Source organism: Mus musculus, chromosome 12 (assembly GCF_000001635.26).
Source record: "Mus musculus strain C57BL/6J chromosome 12, GRCm38.p6 C57BL/6J".
NCBI lineage: Eukaryota > Metazoa > Chordata > Mammalia > Rodentia > Muridae > Mus > Mus musculus.
The window spans coordinates 22,403,773-22,423,803 of record NC_000078.6 but is presented as its reverse complement, the minus strand read 5'-3'; the positions used below and the strand labels follow the sequence as shown (position 1 = coordinate 22,423,803).

The 20,031-nt window shown below is 45.6% G+C and overlaps 1 protein-coding gene across 1 annotated transcript in view; it reads left to right on the top strand.

The window, feature by feature from the left end:
- The window catches only part of Gm10476 (predicted gene 10476), a 52,881-nt gene extending 43,452 nt beyond the window's left edge, over positions 1-9,429 (top strand). The window contains exon 4 of the mRNA XM_011243957.2: positions 8,856-9,429. Within this exon, the coding sequence (XP_011242259.1) occupies positions 8,856-9,009 (154 nt within the window). The 3' untranslated portion in view covers positions 9,010-9,429. The remainder of the gene's footprint in view (positions 1-8,855) is intronic.
- Positions 9,430-20,031: the final 10,602 nt, after the last annotated feature.

Below are 20,031 nucleotides of genomic sequence, written 5' to 3'. Positions count from 1 at the left end.
GTGGGAGGACTATGCTCCACGGAGTCCCTCTAGGACTGAGGCTTCTTTACATAGAGCCCTTCTTTACTGGAGTTTCAGAAAAGGATCAATCCTACCCTCTCTTTCTCCTTATCTCATACTGCTTGTGCCATTGGTCCCAGGTGCTTAAGATGGCCAGACATATTCCCATTGTCACCACCCTTTCTTTGAATGACATTGCATGCAGGAGCAGATCTTCAAGCCATTGCTCCTCAGAACCAGGTCCTGAGGATCAGACCCTTCCTTTTCCCTTTTCTACATCTCATGAACCCCCAGCACCTCAGGGATAGCCCTGAAACATGGATTGAAGGCTCCCGAGTGGTCTCCATCCTCCTGATGCTTACGCCTTGTTCTGTGCATCCACAGAGGGTCACTTGGGATCTGCTTGGATGTGAGCTATGTCAAAGTTCTCCCTGCCTCCAAATTAGTATTAGTACATCCTGGGAACAAGGCCATCTGTGTATATGTGTGTGTGTGTGTGTGTGTGTGTGTGTGTGTGTGTGTGTGTGTGTGTGTACTATAACCACAACAGCAAGAATGTCCAAAACCAATGCAATGCATGAATTTTAATTAGCAGCCTGATACCAGGAAGGAGGCAAAGGCTGGGCAGAGGCACAGCCCTGTGTTCTGGAGCTCCCACCTCTGAAATATTTGGTAAGGAGCAGAATTTCAAGCCATTGGGAAGGGAATGAGAAATAAGGGAAACGAAGCATCTCCTCCAACACCTCCAAGGCTGTCTGCACTGCAGCCTCCTCCCGGCAGATATCTGCAGAGCGGGTACAAGAAGTTTGGCATTCTAGTAGCATCTGTTAGATGATAAATCACAGACACAGCAGTGATGTGTGTTCAATGAGGTGAGTGGATGCTGCGTGTATGAGCTGGAAACTAAGGGTCTGTGGCAAGGCTCTGGGTTGCAGAGCTGTTGATCATGAAGAGGAGCCACAAGCACAAGGCTAGCTATGGTGGCAATGCAGCTGTCTCCACATTGCCCTCTCTGGGACTGTCATACCAGCACAATCCCATACCCGGGTCCTGGAGTCAGGTCCTGGCTCACATAGGAGAGGTTCTGCAGCTCTGGTTAGCAAGATGTATCTGATGGGTGACATTTCTAAGTGAACTCCAGGTCAGAGACACATTGTAATTTTCCCTGTGTGAATGGTTCAATGGCGAGGGCCTTGAAGCTACATGGCTTCCCCGGGTCTAGGTCTTTTCTCTCCATTACTAGTATTTGAGCAGGGGACACCACACCTCCCATCTTGGTTCAACCTGGCTTCTCTACCTTTTACCTGCTACTACCGTAAACTCTGCCCTCTTTTCTGGGGTCTCCTGCTCACCTTGTTTCACAGTTTTGTCTACTTCCTGAGGGCCTCCCGAGGGCCTGCCTCTTATAGTAACATCCTAGTAGCCACCTCCTGGGCTCAGCCCATTGTCCCTTCCTCTAGGTACTCCAGTTCCCTTCTCTCTCCCCTCCTTTTCCCTCTCCTTCATTTCTTCCTTTCTTCCCTCATTCTTTCCTTCCTTCCTCCTCCCCTCCTTCCTCCCTTCCTTCCCCATCAATATTTCTGGATTATCCCCAGACATCTCTTTTTGCACCTCTTGTCCTGCTCCACTAAGGGATTCTTTGGACCAAACATCACCAGGTGTACTACCCTCCCACTGTTGGCTGCCCTATTCTTACCTACACCTCCGTGTTCCCAGGGTGGCTTCAACTTTACATGTGTTTTGTTAATTGAGTTTCCAAAATGAATTACCTACAATAAAACTAGGGCATTTCTATCCCTTCCCAAAGAGTCATGATATGGTCTTACTCTATGTTGGGGTGTGGATTAGAGGCCTGGGTAGTGGATTCCATGGAGAGCAGCTCATCTGTATGCTTATCCTAGGCCTGTGGTGACCCCTCAGCCACCAGCAGTCGCATTTGTCCTCTTAGGGCAGAGTCTCTGTGGCTGGAGAAGTTGGTATTATGTGCTCCTGTTCAGAGCTGGATGTAGGTAGCTTCTGGGGGTACTTCCAGCCAGCACTGGCCACCCTGTCAAGCTCAATGTCCAGTGAGCAAGGGAGAGGTTGGCTGACTCGTGGTTGAAGCCCAAGCTGTAGGTGATAAGGAAAGAGGACACTAAACCGTGGTAGAAGCAAGGCTGTGAGATAGGAAGTGCTTGTAGCAAGAAAAGAGAGGATCTGGCAGTCAGCCATCACTGAGGGACTTAAGAGAGCCTGGGCCCCTCTATGCAGGCCCTCCAGGACTGCAGTTCTATGTTTCGGTTGTTTTTTGTTTTTGAGACAGGGTCCTCTCTCTGTAAACCAGTCTGGCATGGAGCTCAAAGTTTTCTGGCTGCCTCTGCTTTCTGACTGCTGGGATTAGAGCTGTGTGGCAGCGCCAAGTCTCTGTCTCTATTTCTTGTTCCTGAAGCCCCTCCCAGACACATGCCATCAGTCAAGAGATAGAGGCTGGGCGACTATGATTTGGTGATGCTTCTTCTTTGAGTAGAAAATAAAATCTCAGGGGACTGGGATCCTGGAGAGAGGGATCTTGCTGTTCTTGCAGAGGAGCCCAGTTCAGTCCTGTTCCCTACACCCACATGGTGGCTCACAACTTCTGTAACTCCATTTCCAGGGATCTGACATACTACTCAGGCCTCTTCAGGTACCAGGCAACCTCAGAATGTATTATATAACAAAGAAAAACATTTGTAACATACTATATAAGTAAATATTCTTAAAGCATTGAAAGAGAAAAAAAATTAAAAGAACACATGTACAAATTTTGACATCTTAAAACTGCAAATGACATTTAATCACAGCACTAGGGAGGCAGAGTCAGGGGGATTTCTGAATTCGAGACCAGCCTGGTCTACAAAGTGAGTTTCAGGACAGCCAGGTCTATACAGATAAACCCTGTCTCAAAAAACAAAACAACAAAAAAACCAAAAAACAAAGCAAAAAAAAAACCTGCAAAAGAGCCAGGCTTTGTGGCTCACACCTGTGACTGCTAGACAGGGGAGGCAGGAAGGCAAGGGTGCAGGTTGTTCTCAGCTACGTAGTAAGTTTGAAGTCAGGATGAGGTACTGTTGGGAGCAGATGTGGCAGCAGTCCAAAGATGGCACCCGGGACTGTAGCCAAGTCTTATGACTTGCCCCTGACTTCCTCATACACCTGAAAATAAGCCACCACCATCGTGAGAACTGTGCAGGTGCACCATGATGCAAGACCAGACCATATGACGAGTGATTATTCTGGCCAGTGGACTGCTGTTATGTGAACTGTGCTGATGGGGCGTGGATGAGGGGTTATATAAGGGATTTCGATTGGGGGCAGAGAGATACACAAGAGACTATTCCTGGAGAGAGATTCATGCATGCATGTTGAAAGGTTCCTGAATAAACTGCTTTGAGAAGAACGTAGTGTCATCGCTCCTTTCTGCTGGTCGGAATCGGAAGTTACAAATGGTGGCCCCTATAGGGACGTTCAGAGCTCATCACAGTCAGGGCAGCTAGCTGGTAAGTTTCCCGGGTAAGTGGGACAATTTAACTTCTTGGATTGAGACTATAAGGTTCCCGGTTTTGGGACAAGTTAAGGTTCCCGGTTTTGGGACAAGTTAAAGTTCCCGATTTTGGGACAAGTTGCACCAAGCACCATGGGGAATTCAACCTCAGGTCAAACAGTTAGCCAAGCCCTTAAGGACTTGCTGAAAGTGAAAGGAATCGGGCTGAAAAAGGAGAGACTGGAGAAGTTTTTAAAAGTAGTGGATCAGGTCGCTCCTCAGTTCTCCGTATCAGGACTTCTTACAGGGCTCAGGTGGGAGAAGTTAGGGAAGGACTTGAAGTTTGCAGAAGAACAGGGAGTTCTTGCTAAAGGGGTGTTGCCAGTGTGGAAGCTAATATGGGATTGTATCAAGGATAAGGAAAGATGTGGAGCAGAACTCCAAAAGGGCAATGAGGCACTGAATTAGGTGAGAGAGGAGCGATCCCAAAAGTCAGAGGCAGAAGGAACTTCTAGTGATGGGGATATGTCTGAGGACATCTGGAGAGTATAGCCGACAGTCTAGAGAAAGTAAAAATGAAGGTAGAACCTTCAGGGCCAGGGCCGCCGTGGCCGCCTCCGTAAGCCCCTAACAGAGGATCCAGGCGTAGTCTGCATTCAGAAACCTGGAGGGAACTGTGAGCCCAGTGCTTTCCTGTATTTCAGGATGCACAGCAAGGTCATTATCATGAGCTGGTTGATTGGAAGATTGTTCAAAGTATAGAGGAAGGGGTTTGTACTTATGGTGTCAGTGCTGCTTTTGTAAGAGCACAATTAGAGAACCTGCACTGCTACTGCATGACTCCAAGCAATTGGCAGAATCTGGCTCGCACCTGCTTGTCACCAGGCCAATATTTAGGCTGGAAGGCATTTTTCATTGAGTTTGCTGCCGAGCAAGCAGCAATAAATGCTGGCAATGGCCACCCAGCCTGGGATCAGGACATGCTGCTGGGACAAGGGAGATTTGTAGCAGCTCAAACTAATTATCCCATCCAAGTGTATGTCTTGACTGGTTGTTGGTTTGGGAGAGAGGGTCTGTTTGTGTGTTTCCCCAGGATCACCGACAACTGTTGTGGGTCCCAGAGCGGCTGACCAGAGCAATTCAGGGCAAGCAGAGCAATGAGGACGTGGATATTCCTGTTGCTGGGAATGCTCCCGCTAGTGAGAACTGAAGAGCTACGTTGGGAAATTAAGTCTGTATTCCCGAAAACCATGCCGTTGACGTATTCGGCACAAGTGTTTCCTCCATTCTTTACATCTAATGCTTTGCTACAATTGCCTTTTTTATCATGGGATGGAGAGATAGCTCCAGTGCGGGAATCTATGCTGCTTCAGCTAAGGGGATTGTTGTGTTTTCAGATGATTCAAAATATTTCACAGATGAGTGATTGTGTTCAGCTGTATCTACAAAGCTAATGCTACCTGGATTCAAGGGGTGTGGCCTGCCAGTATATCCAAGGGCAATACCACTATACCCTCCTAACCTAGATGGGACCCTTTTTTGTAGGAGTGTTCGTGATTCCCTTACACCTTGGACCGGCTGTCAATCTAGAAAATTACCTTGGGCTGTGAAGAATTATTTTTCATTTTCCCCTTATATAGATACGGTCCATAATAGTTCCTTTTCAGGGTATAATTGGGCATATCAAAATCCAGCTCAAGTAGGAGCTAGTAATCCTCTTAATGTATGATTGTTAGGTGGGGTGAATGGTAGTTGCACTGATCTTCCCCCCTTAAACATGGTGGCGGGAGGGGCCTTGGGCAATGCAAGTTTTTATTGGAATGGTTCTAATGTGTTTAAAACTTCTGTATTTCAATTTGCTGGAGGGAGGAATGCTTCTTTTCAGGCAACATCTGTTTGTATGTGATGGTAGTTATGAGAATAATGTTGTGAATTGTAGTAGTGATATTTGTTATAGTATGTGCTGGAATGCATATGAATATCATTTAGCTGTTGTGACTAGGATGCCTCGCTTTGTACCTTGGCCTGTTCAGGCTCCTTCTGCTATGACTTTGTTTGGACCTAAGAGGGATTTTTGGCATTGCTGCAGCCATTGTCACTGCTGTAGCAATCTTTGCCACCGTAGCCACCGGTGCGGCCATATCCCTTATAGAGTGCCGCAGATGTGAATAATTTAACCGTTGGTGTTGCAGAAGCTTTGGATTGCTGACAGCTGTCTCCCACTTGAAAGAGTGAGCCGGAATTGATGGACTTGCCCTGTGTCTGATATTAATCAGCATCCTGGCCTTCTGGTGCACCTGCTGCATGCAGAGTCATCAAGAGCCCAAGCCTTGATGATACAGGCTTTTGCGGCAGCGAAAACAGGACAATCTCCTCATGTGTGGCTTGGCATGCTAGAGAAGTAGTCAATGACGGTTAGACTCCCTGGGCGTATCACCAACCTAAGACAGGGATCAAACCAATGCTGTTTGTCTCCCGATGATGGGTAAGGGGCATTGCCAGAGGGTGCAACCTAAGTCGGACATTCTCTCTGCCAATACGTAAAGAAGGGGGAGATGTGGGGAGTGGGTGTGGCAGCAGTCCCAAGATGGCGCCTGTGACTGCAGCCAAGTCTTATGACTTGCACCTGACTTCCTCATACACCTGAAAATAAGCCACCACCATCGTGAGTACTGCGCAGGTGCACCATGATGCAAGATTGGACCATATGACGAGTGATGATTCTGGCCAATGGACTGCTGTTACATGGACTGGGCTGATGGGGCGTGGTTAAGGAGTTACATAAGGGATTGCGATTGGGGGCAGAGAGATACACAAGAGACTATTCCTGGAGAGAGATTCATGCTTGCATGTTGAAAGGTTCCTGAATAAACTGCTTTGAGAAGAACATAGTGTTGTTGCTCCTTTTCTAGCTACATGAGACCCTATCTCAGAAAACAAATGAACAAATAAAATTATAAAGGAAAACACGAAAAGATCCTACAAGTTACCTGTCCATTCAGGCAATTCCCCACTTCAACTTTACCTTTCCAGTAAGTTCTTCCACAGGAGGCCTCCACTCACAAACCCATCGGACTTGTTCTCACTGATGGCATCAATCACCACATGCCCTTGTGCATAATCTTCCATTTGTAGATCTCTCTGTCTCTGTTTCTCGGTTTCTCTCTCTCTCTTTCTGTGTGTATGTGTGTGTGTGTTTCTGTGTATGTCTTTGAGAGAGAGAGAGTGTTTGTCTGTGTAGTCCTGGCTATCAAGAACTTGTTCTGTAGCCCAGGGTAGCCTTCCTTGAACTCCTATCTGTCTGCACTGTCACTGAGTGCTGGGGTTAAAGGCATGCACCACTACTGGCCTTCCTGTTTTCTTTCTTTTAATATAACTTTTTTAGACAGGGTCTCATGTAGCTCAGGCTGGTCATGAACTTGCAATATAGTCATAGATGACCTTGAACTCCTGATAATCCTGCCTCTACTTTCCCGTTCTGGAATTACAGATGTGTGGCACCTGGATACCTGAGTTGATGATTATTTCTGATCAAGATACTGTGGACATTTGAGTTGGTTGTTTGTACAGGGGAGGACATGTTTAGATAAGTAAATGTGTGCTTTGAAAGGCAATATCAAGGTGCCATATGTCTGTGTTGGACAAGGAACTTTAAATATCTCCTAGTCCTGTAGATAAATAAATAAAATATGTACATAGAGCACTAACATCCTGGGAAAGAGGTGAAGAAGATGGGCGGTAGCAGGTAATACTGAGTGCATGTCTCATCTTCCTTAACAGGACCTAGCACCTAGTGCTTAGAATTCACAAGCTTCTGAGCAGTTCAGAGTGGTTTCCTTTGGGACTTGGGTAGAGGAGACTCACCCACACTAGTTCTTCTACACATTTCAAAAAAAACTGAGCTATGCAGGTGTGTTATTGTGAACGAAAGAAACCAAAATTGAGGTAGGGAAGTGAACGAGCATTCATGTCCGGTGGCCAATCACTGCAGGATCTCACACTTGGGCCTTGTGGGAGACTGCAGTGGGGTGTGCTGGACAATGGAGCCCAGTTCTGAATTTCCATTGAGCCTGTTTCAGCTGTTAACATTCACATCGACATTCACCGACCAATTGATGCTAATTGTAGACCTCCCTAGCAGAACAATATCTCATAGGCATAATAAAGAGTGGCGACTCACATAAGGTCCCCAGGTGTCTCTTCTAGGGTTAAAAACAGCATGGCATGTGCTGGTAACTTCTCCCAGTTTTATATGGAAGGGGAAAGGGAGGTCTTAGGGGGTCTAGAAACCCCCTGTCAACATGTTTCAAAGCTTTAATACCTGGGTCCGCATGAAACCCTACTCACCCAGATTAACCCAGAAATCTGGGTAAGAATGGGGTTTTAAAATATCATTTATAAAATTAGGGTTGCTGATAAATGAAGTTGAACTTTGAAGGGCCAAAGCCATGTTCCTGTTCTCTGGTATCATCCCTGAGTCCACTCAGGATGGGTGTCAACTTAGTTCTAAATTTACCCTAGCTGTGTTAGGTAGGAATGTGAACCACTAGCATCCGCCTACATAGGCAAGATTTATTTACTACGCAGCATCAGCAAATGTATCTGTGACAAGGAAACAAACACACACACCGGGTCCCCCATGAGAAAAAGAGCTAGCTGTTCAAAGCAAAGAGTCAGCATTGGATCCATGAGACCCCTTTGCCCCAAGCTGATGAGCTGAGGGGTTTGTCTCAATCCTGACTCTTGTGTAACCCTTACAGGACATTTGACAAAGCTTCATTCCACTGATTTTAGGTTGCCTCTTCCTGTCCCCTTATACCACGATTCTGCATGCATGCTCCAAGTAGACTGTATTTAGCCATAAAAAGATATTCTTTCTGTCTTTCCTAGAGTGTTCTGGGTCTTGCCATGTTATATAGAACCATTTTGTACCTCCTGAGGAGAGCCATCCTGAAAATGCTAAAAGTCAGAGCTTGCACTATCATGGTCTTGAGTTCTTCTGACCCAGAAGATCTCAACCTGTGTTATCATAACCCCTTTGAGGATCGAATGACCCTTTCACAGGGATTCACCTAAGACCCTCCTGCATATCACATATTTACATTATGATTCATAACCATAGCAAAATTACAGTTATGAAGTAGCAACGAAAATGACTTTATAGCTGGGGGTTCACCACAACATGAGGAACTGTATTAAGAGGTTGCAGCTTTAGAAAGGCTGAGAACCACTGCTGAAACTGATGGCACTGGACATACAGAGGATGTTGCTTAACCAGCATGGTGGTAGGGTGTGATAGGAAGGCAGACTTGGGGCTTCAGGTATCCACAGCTCACCTTGTGTCTTGGCCTTGCAGGTTTAGTCTCCACTGCCAGCTGCCATGGGCAAGCAGAACAGCAAGCTGGGTCCTGAGGTATTGCAGGCCCTGCGGAAACACAGGGAGTTCACCAATCATGAGCTTCAGGAGTGGTACAAGGGCTTCCTCAATGACTGTCCTACTGGCTACCTGACCATGGACAATTTCAAGATCTAGGCCAACTTCTTCCCCTACAGAGATACATCCAAGTTCGCTGAACATGTCTTCCACATGTTTGACACCAACAGCGACAGCACCATCGACTTCCAAGTGTTCATCATTGCTCTTAGCATGACCTCTCGGGGCAAGCTGGAACAGAAGGTCAAGTGGGCCTTCAGCATGTCTGACCTAGACAGCAATGGCTACATCAGCTGCAGTGAAATGCTGGAGTTAGTGCAGATACCTGCACTTGACAGGGCCTGGTGCATGGGGATTGCAGGGATCCAGGACCCCCATCCCCAACCCCATACACCAGGTTATTCCTCTGCCCACTTGCTACCTGGTGTACTAAAGGACTGCATGTCTTTGCAGAGAGTAACGATAAAAGCCAAGCATCTATTGATTGCTTGCTGGACATCAGGCCCCAGCTGAGCTCATCCATAAGGTTTATTCACACAATTCTATAAAATGTGTCTTTTTTTTAAGCTCTAATGAGATCTGAGGCTCAGATAGGTGATTAAGAATTGTCAAAGCAAGAACTGGTAAAATGGCTCAGTGTTGAAGAACGCTTGATGCCCAGCATGAGGACCTGAGTTCTGATCCCAACACCCACGGAAAAGTCAGGAGTGGCTGAGCATGCCCGAAACCCTAGAACTAGGGGACAAGTTAGTCCCAGAAGCTTGCTGAGCAGGCACCCTAGCTAAAATGGTAAGCCCCGGCCGGGTTCAGTGAGAGAGAAAAGGGAATATTGTGAACACCGGGATTCCTGTTTGGCCTCTGCACAGATGAGTGTTCATCTGCACACACATGTATAACATACACACACATTAGCTGTCTATAGGGCTTCCTATAGAAATCAGAACGACACAGTAAAGGATGAGTCAGCAGTCAGTTCTTCACAGGAGCGATGCTTATGTGCACACTGTATCCTTCCTGCTCCATGCTCTAAACCATCTCTGTATTTGGTCCAGTGGGCTGACTCTGTGGGTAAAGGTGCTTGCTACCAAGCCTGGCAGCCTGGGTTCGATCCATAAGACCCACATGGTAGGAAAAGAGAACCAGCTTCCACAAGTTGTCCACTGAATTCCACATGAGATCATCTCCCCCAAATAAATAATTACATACATTCATAAAATAAGTAAAGTAGTTATATACAGTGCCTAATACAATGTCTATAGATGTTAATAATAATTTGTATTATTTGGGAAATAAGAAGAAACTGTCTGTGTACCACCAGTTTCATTTTCTAGACTATTTCCCACCTGTAGTTTGTTGGATCTGCAGATTCAGGACCCATGGGTGGGCAGGGCTCAATGTATTTCCACTTTGACCTTCCCTCCAGGATTTCCCAGCTCCCCACCAAATATTGTCCATTCAGACAGATGCTTTGCCACACAACCTCCCCTCTACTCCCAACCAAGGAGCCCTCCATTCTTCCATGCCCCAGCTATATCCTGTGCTCTTGAACGTCACTTAAACTTTCCTGGCTCCCTTTGCCCAGCACCTTGTCTGTGAGACTTGTTCTGATGAGAGAAGGGTCCTGACTCTGCCCTGTATATGCTCCTTGGTTAGCTGAGTGAGGACCATAACCCACCCTCCGTCCTCCAGAGCACACTCACAGATGTGCCTTTGCAGGCCATCTACAAGATGGTGTCCTCCATGATGAAGATGCCTAAGGACGAGTCCACGCCCTAGAAGCGAACAGACAAGATCTTCAGGAAGATGAACACAAACAATGAAGGTAGGAAACATGGCAGGAGTGAGAGTGTGGGGAGGGAGGAGGGGATTGGGAGAGGGAGTGGGGGTGGGGAGAGGGGAGTAGATGAGCCTGTGAAACTGTTGATGGCCCAGATCTGTTTGGGATACACCCTCTGCCCTATGCAGCCCTGCTCCTTCCCAGCCCACTTGATTCAGCTCTGATTGAGGGAGGGAGACTAGAATTCAGGGTCAGGTACACCTAGCCTGCATCCTGCACCTTTCCTACGGCTCTTTAACCATGGGCATTTCAGTAGACCCTCTGAGCTGTAGGCTTCATCCGAGTTGTCTGAGTTAGGATTTCCATTGCTCTGATGAATCACCATGGCCACAAGCAACTTGGGGAGGAAAGGGTTTATTCACTCACAGTTTCCATATAACTGTTCATCATCCAAAGCAGTGAGGGAAGGACTCACACTTTGTCAGAACCTGAAGGCAGGAGCTGATAGAGAGACCATGAAAGTGTTGCTACTTACTGGCTTGGTCCCCATGGCTTGCTCAGCCTGCTTCCTTATAGAACTCAGGATCACTACCCCAGGGCTGTACCACCTACAATGGGATGGGCCCTCCTCTATCAATCACTAGTTAAGAAAATACCCTCTGGTCAGGCATGGTGGTACATGTCTTTAATCCCAACTCATAGGAGTCAGGAGGTTCTCTGTGAGTTCAAGGCTAACCTGGTCTAAAAAGGGAGTTCTAGGACAGCCAGGGCGGTTACACAGAGAAGCCCTGTTTCAATAAACAAAACAAAACAAAAGGGAGGAAAGGAGCAAGAGAGGGAGGGAGGTAGAGAGACAGCGACAGAGAGAGAAAGAGAGAAAGACAGACAGACAGACAGACAGACAGAGAACGCCCTGCATGTTTTCAGGCTGACATTTTATAGAGATATTGAAGTGAGGCTCCCTCCTCCCTGATAACTGTAGCTTCTGTCAAGTTGACATACCATTAGCCAGCACACATGTTGACAGAAGGAGTGGTCTTACTATTTCCACAAGTATATATGCAGAGGGGAGGCAGGTGTACTGGTGGCTGAGAGATGAGACACTGTGAATCAAGGGGCTTTGAGTCTTGGGATTCTGAGAGGCCGTCCAGGCCATCATCCTGTGATGTGAGGCACCCCGGATACTCATGGGGCTCATCAAACATAGAAGCCACTGAGCCTCATCGTACCTAGGACTCTGAGGTCCTACCACAGCTGCAAAAAGGCAGGTCTCAGAAGGAGGTGAGGTGGTGAGAGGTCCTGCTGTGCCTTGGCTGAGTTTCTCACAGGACCTCAGCAAGGGTGAGGTAGCTGCATGTTGAGTTGATTCTGCCAGTCTATGGCTTTGTAGAGCCAAGACTGTTTGGGTTTTGTTCCAACAGGAAATGCAGCATTAAAGCATGAAAGGCTCCCAGGTCGAGCTGAGATTGAATGTAAGTTTATGCACAGGAAAGAGCAGTGAACAGCCTCCAGTGCTCTGTGCAAGTGAGCTAAGGACCGGGCTCAGCGGGACTCAAGGCTCCCATGGAATTGTAGACAGCAAAAAAGCTTTCCAGATATCAAGGAAATGCTTTTCAAAACATGTCCACACACAAAGCAATGCAGCCTCTTGCCTGGTGCTGCCTTTCAGTCATTTTCTAGTGTTCTTTACTCTCTTGTGTACTCTGACACAGAGGCTTGTGTTCCAACAGACCAAACTGAGGATGCCCACTTCCCAGGCCTGCCTTTCTTCTCCGTGAAATGGGGATAAGCCCACTTGTGTGGGTGTGAGGCTAAAGTAGCACTATGTTGGTGGCACACTTAACATGGATGGCCATTGTTTCTGATTGTCAAAGCCGTCCCCACTGTGCACTTGTCCAATTGTTTGTGTCTCATGAAGGAGGCCACTGAGTGCATACTCTGCCCTGTAAGCCAGGGCCCACTTACTAGCACTTAAGAGATGAGAAGTCTGGGCTGTCAGAGAAACTGGTACAGAATAGGACAAGAATAGGACAGCAAAGGTGGATAGCTCGAAACACCTGAAGCTGGCAAGAGTCTACACTAGGGGGCGCTGTGATGGTTTTATTGTCAACTTGACTCAGTTTAGAATCACCTCAGAAGTCTTTTTTTTTTTTAATTTTAGATTTAGTATTTATTTTCTACATGAGCGTTTACCTGAATGTATGGTTGTGTGATATGTTACAGGCCAGGAAAGGGCACTGGGTCGCCCTAGAACTGGAGTTACCAATGATTGGGAACCGCCCTATGGATGCTGGGGACTTTATCCAGGACCCTCTGCAAAAGCAGCAACTGCTCTTAACTGCTGAGCCATCTCACCAGCCATAAAGGACACTCTTTTTTTTGCTTGTTGGTTTGTTTTTTAGAAACAAGGTTTCTCTGTGTAGCCCTGGCTGTCCTGGAACTTGCTGTTTAGACCATGTTGGCTTCAAACTCAGAGATCCACCAGTCTGCCTCCTGAGTACTGGGATTAAAGATGTGTGCCACCACTGCTCAGCTCAGAAGAATCTTACTGAAGAATTATCTAAATCAGTGGTTCTCAACCTATGGGTTCCAGCCCCTTTGGGGGATCAAATGAGCTTTTCCCAGAGGTGGCATAAGACCAACAGAAAACACAGATATTCATATTCAGATTCATAACAATAGTGTAATTACGGTTATGAAGTAGCAGTGAAAATAATCTTATGGTTGAGGGTCACTACAACACTAGGAACTGTATTAAAGGGTCAGAGCATTAGGAAGGCTGAGAACCATCCATCTAGATCATGGCAGCCTATGAGCATGCCTGTTGGGGGTTGTGTTCATGGTTAATTGATGTGGGAAACCCCATTACTATTCTCTAGACAGGGGTCCTGAACAGTGTAATAAAGGGAAAAGAAGAGTATCAGAAAAAAAGTGTAGAGTCTCATTATGAGCCAGGTGTTCATACCTCTATTCTCTCTGCCCTGTGAGGTTTTAAAGCCTTGACTTCCTGAAGTGATGAATTGTAACCTAGAAGTAAACCAAAGAAAACTTCCTCCCTTAAGTTGCTTTTAATCAGGGGATTTTTATCACAGTAAGAGAAATGTAATTTGACCTGCAGCCATAATTTGTCCTGTCTCCCCAGTTGCCCCAGATTGTGGTGGCTCTCCAGGCCTCTAGGTGGGGCTATCAGCTTACATCAGGCCACAGAGTTCATTACCAAACCTAACCTCAGGACTAATGCTTAATCCCCACGATCTATACATTGAAAGGAGACCCAGCTCTTACAAGTTGTCCTCTGACCACTTGTGTGCCTCAAAATGGCATATGTCCCCATATGTGTGTGTGTGTGTGTGTGTGTGAGAGAGAGAGAGAGAGACAGAGACAGAGACAGAGACAGGGGCACAGAGAGAGGGAGGGGGTTAGAGACTGGACATTGTCCATTTTCCAGAGGGTTCCAGACTTTAACCAGAGCACTGGCTAATCCTAAGTCTCCCTCTTCCATTCCTCAGGCAAAATGTCCCTGGAAGAATTCAACAAAGGTGCCAAGAGGGACCATCCATTGTCAGGTTTCTGCAGTGTGACCCCAGCAGTGCTAGCCAGTTCTGAGGGGAATGGGCTTTAAAACAGTTGTGAGAAACACAGGCTTGATCTGCCATCTTCAACTTTGCTTGCAAAAGTGGACTTCTCTGTGATTTCTCCTGCTCTCTCAGGACCTGGGCCCAGGCAGCACATCACACTCACCTGGTCTGGCTGGATGCAGCTCCCTCCTCTATCTGACCCAATAGATGTCCCTCCCCATCCAGTCCAGGCTGGTTCCTTCCAAGGTTTCAAGTGTTCTCGGCTGTAGGGCTCCTTCTCTGCTCACAGAGGGTCTGGAGGCCCTTAAGGACACCTGACAGGACTTTTCAGTATCTTACCGAGACCAGCTGATTTATTCTATGATCCCAGCTGACTTTGTGAGGATGAAGAAGATGGAGAACAGACAGGCAAGCCCTTCCTCTGCATGGTTCCACCTAGCCTTTTTCATTTTCTCCGACCAAAGCTGCTTGCATGTATATACTGCGGTATCCTTACTTTTAATATATAAGTTTTGTATAAAGTGAGAAGGTTCAGCCCCTGTATTTAAAGCCTCTGACTGCCTTTAAGGCATGGTCCCCTGTGGCCTGTGATTCTCCCCACCCCCCAAGTCTGACTGTGCTGTGGTATTTATGTATTCATTTGCCTAATTACACAGGAGATACATGCATGCCCAAGGCTGTGGACATCTGCCCTCCGTCCTGCAAACACAGGTGTTCCTGTGTGCTCCATCCTTCCTTTCCGTTGACCTGGCATATTAAAATGATCAAATAAACCAAGGTCTGTGAGTTTTCCATGTTGCCCCAAGCACCCTGTTCATGGTTCACTCTCCAGTGAGTGTGGGGATGAAGCAGATAAGTGGTAGACATGGGGAAAGTCCTTGGAAGTCTGGAACAGCCGAGAATTTAGTCAGATAAGAGTCCATGCCAGCCTTTCCCCACTCAGTGCGCTCCACACACAGCAAGGCTATCGGCCCTCCTGCTTAAACCCACAGAACTGTAGACTGAGCTCCAGACCATCTGAAGATGTTCAAAAGCACCCACTGATCACCTGTCCTGGGTGAGCACTGGATACTCTGAGATTGGCCAGACATTGTCTTTGTTCCCACCTCACCTCAAGGAGAAAGGTGATGTTGGTTAGAAGGTGTTTTAGATATTGGACAGAAACAGTCCCTCGGGGCCAAACAGGGCATGTGCCTTGGCTAATGTCACCCACCAATCTTGCAAGCCATCCAGCAAGCACTAGAGTGTGTACCTGTTGCTTTGGTGTCTGATATGATCCTTTTCTTTTTCTTCCCGTGGAGCTCCACATGAAACAGAATTCCTTCAGCTTCTTCCTGAACTTCTTCAGGTCCCAGTCCAGGCGCCAGATTTTTGTGAGCCGTCCAGCGGCTCACCTGGATGGGGTACAACTGAGTGGCAGGCCGGCACTTAAAGAAAGGGAAACTAGGCTGATGAGAGAGAAATGGAGCCAAGACAATGTTCTGATCAAGGCTCAAATATTTAATGGCAAATGCACTTATAAGGAAGGGCGGGGGGAGGCCTATTCCAGCCAATTCATCTTTGGAGACTGGAACCAACTGCAGGTGATGACGTGCAGGATAGGGCATAGTCTCCAGAATAGCTCTGGGGCCTCTCAGCTGTAGCAGTATCTTGAAGAGGAACAGTGAAAATGGCTTAACAATAGAGTGATCTAGGGAGGAAGGCTCCACCCTAGGTAATCTCCTTAGTGGCAGCAAGGTGAAGGTCTGGCTCAGCCAGCTTCAGGCTGAGGGAAGGTTACAATTTCCTTCCTGTCATTAATATTAAAAAAAAAAAACCGGACCGAGGCATATAATTTATTTATGCTCCATAGTCCTGCCTGGTAATTATGGTGGCTGGCAGCCGCGCCTGTCTTAGAAAATCGTAGATCATCCCGAATCATCCAATTCTGTCTTGGATGCTACGTGCAGCTAGTTTGTTTTATATTTCACACAAACATGGCTCTGTGGTGTGTTATCAACAGCCAAGGCCTTTTGGCATGTACCCCTGTCTTAGATTGGGATGGTTCTGAGATCTGGGTGCCCGTCATTGAGTGTCCAGCCCTCATTTGCACACCTTATTCCCAATTCAGACCAAAGCCACAATATGTACTTAGAATGCTTCTTGATGAAGATTAATAACTGCCACCTGCACTGTTGGAGGCGAGGCTGTACACCTGCTGCAGTCAGGCTGACCTGCTTGAGAAACAAGGGTGGGACATTGAAAAGCAACAGTATAAAAGCTTCTTTGGAGAAGTCCAGGTACTCCATTCAGTTGCAAATTAGCAACAATCAAGCTTAGACTTAGAGCAACCAGTGTGGGGAAGGTGGCTTGGAGAATTGCAGAAAGGCTGCAGCTTCTCTGGGGGGGTGGAGACTGTGCTCCAAATTAACTTTTCGGCTAAAGAGGATTTTTAGCCATAATCAAGGTTAGAGTCATACTTAGTAGACGATTCAGGATCTGAGGAAAAAGCACAGACCGAGCCCCTTCCTTAGATTAGGACCGGGTCATAGTTAATGGGTCCCACCACTTTACCATGGCATAAGAATTAGAAGTAACTGGATGCCAGTGGCATCCCACTGCAGACTGACCTTTAACATCAGTTTTCAAAAAATTTAGAACAAATAAAGCAAAAGCAAGATGTGCCTTTGGTGACCTTGGGGGATATAACTGCCCCTGTTTTGTCTTTAAAAGCCAATTTTTTTAAGTGCGATGAGCACGTTCAACTATTCCTTGTCCCATGAGGTTATAACGAATTCCAGTTTTATGTTTGATGCCAAATTCTTTACAAAATGAAGTAAAATTTTTGCTAGAATAGGATGGCCTGTTATCTGGCTTAATAAGTTTAGGCAATCCCATGGCATTAAAAGCTTGTAGGCAATGATCAATTACATTTTTGAAGGCTTCTCCAGTATGCAGAGAAGCAAAAAGAAATCCTGAACAAGTGTCAATACAAACGTATATATTTTAATTTTCCAAATTCTGCATAATGAGTTACATCCATTTGCCAAATATGATTAGGCATAAGACCTTGAGGATTAACTTCTAAATGTGGCACTGGAGATAATGTAATACATTTAGGACATTATTTTACAATCATTCTTGCCTTGCCGGCTCCTTAATGATCTTATGTCGGAACCTTAAGGTATGGCTAGAGAGATGAAATTTTTCATGATCACATTTGGCCAAAGCAGCAGGATCTGAAATTGAGGCTTCTCCTATTAGAGCTCTGTTGATACAGTTATTGCCTTCAGCTAAAGGTCCAGGAAGACCAGAAGGAGATCGTATATGGTCAATATAGATCGGGTGTTTTCGGGCAACAATGATGTTTTGCAATTGTGAAAATAGGGATCCTGCTGGCGTATTAAAGTTAAATATGCCACAGGTCTCCAATAAGGGTACCGCCAATTGTGCAACATATAAACTATCAGTAAAAATATTAAAAGCCTCATTCACAGACTGAAAGACATTCAGTACTGCTGTTAATTCTGCTAATTGAGCTGAGAGGCCAGGAGTCTTTATGATTACCTGTTGTTTATTTATAAGAAATCCAGCTTGCCCTTTAGAGGAGCCATCAGTAAACACCAGAACAGCATTGTGTAAGGGTTTTAAAGAGGTCATATTAGGAAATATCAACTCATGTACACTCAAATTTTTTATCAACCTATCTTGAGTGTAGTGGCTCTCTATAGTTTCTTTAATCCCTATTTGAGCAAGCAACCCATCTGTACTGTGCTGTTTCAGCCAAGTGTCTTGACTTACATTGTAAGTCTGAACAATAATATCTGGTTCTTTGCCAAAAGTAAGTTAGTGCCTGCTTCCTTCCAAGGATAATCATCTGAGCTACTGCTTCATAATATGGCAAGATACTACGTTTTGGAGGAATCCTTGAATGTATCCACACTAGAGGAGACTTTTACCATAACAATCCTGTAGGCACATGAATTGTATTAAAAATTAACAGATATCAAGGCAAAGAGTAATCTATATAAGTGACAAGTTGCTCTTCAATACCTTTTTCCACTCGTAAGGCCAGCAATCCTTCTGAGGTTAGAGATCTAGGGGAGGTAGGATCAGAACTCCCTTTAAGAATATCAAATGAATGTTTCAACTCCCTTATAGTAAGCTTTAAATAGGGGCAAAGCCAATTAATATCACCTAACAATTTTTGAAAATCATTCAAAGTCCTTAAGTTGTCTCTGCAAATAACTATCTTCTGGGGAAAAACACCTTGATTAGTAAGTCTAAGACCAATTAATTATAAGGATCCTGAGTTTGTATCTTTTCAGGAGCTATCTGTAATCCTTTCTCAGCTAAAGCTTTTTGTAAATCTCTATAACACAAAAGCAAATCCTGGGGGTCTTTTCCCACCATCAAAACATCATCTGTGAAATGAATGATGTAAATCATAGACCATTGTTGTCTCACAGGATGAATGGCTTGTGCCACAAACTTTTGACATAAGGGAGGACTATTAGCCATGCCCTCTGGGAGAACTGTCCATTGATATCTCTTTATAGGTTCCTTAAAATTTATAGAAGGACCACTAAAAGCAAATCTTTCACAACCCTTTGGATGCAAAGGAATAGTAAAGAAACAATCCTTCAGATCTACCACAATTTTATAATATCCTTTAGGAAAGGATACTAGGGATGGAAGCCCAGGTTGTAAAGGTCCCATAGATACCATGGTCTCATTAACTTTTCTTAAATCTTGTAACAATCTCCATGTACCAGATTTTTTTCTTGATGATTAAAATTGGTGTATTCCAAGGGGACAGAGATTCTACTAAATGTCCTGCCTCTAGTTGCTCCTGCACTTGCGAAGAAGTGGCTTCTATTTTTTCTTTAGGTAAAGACCACCCACACTGGAATATCATTAAGCCATTGAAATTTATCTGCCTGGGATACAGGCAAGATAGTGGCCATTGCCGAAAATACTCCAAACCTCTTGTGTCAGAGTGAGGTTTAGGATCTTCAAAATTCTTAATTTCTTGTCCCTTCTTTTTTACTCCATGACCAGGCAAAAGTCCCTGTCTGAGTGTCTGCTTAGTCACCATCTCATTAGGACTGTACATTAAAACGCTTATCTGTGACAAGAGATCTCTTCCCCATAGAGTTACACGCAAATTTGACATAACATACAGCTGAATTTGTCCTGATTTACCTTCTCCATCTCTCCAGGTTAGCAATTTGGAGCTTCATTTTGGGTCACTAGCATAACCAATTCCTTGAAGGTGTGTAAGTGTATAAGTCAAAGGCCAAGTTGAGGGCCAATCCTGTCCTCTAACAATTGTTTCATCAGCTCCAGTATCTCTATCAATCCTTCAAAGCTTTTTCCATTAAATGTCAATTTAAGGTTAGGTCTCTGATTAGTAATAGATTGACCCCAATTCACACCAGAGGAGTCAAAACCACCTTGTCCTCTCTCATTCTTAACAAATATGGACAGTGGTGGATGTAGAGGAATTAAAACAAGTCGAGCAATTCTTTGATTAGTGGGCACAGTTATAACACCATGAGGGGAAGCAGCTATGATTTCAGTTTTTTCTTCATAATCATTATTTATAACACCTAGATAAATCTGCAGGCCTTTTACAATAGAACTGTTTTGTTCTAAAAGAAATCCACAAGTTTCTACAGGTAGAGGTCCAAAGACGCTGGTAGGCAGAGTTTGGATTCCCATTTCTGGGGCTAATACTGCATGGGTGGTGGAAGAGAGGTTC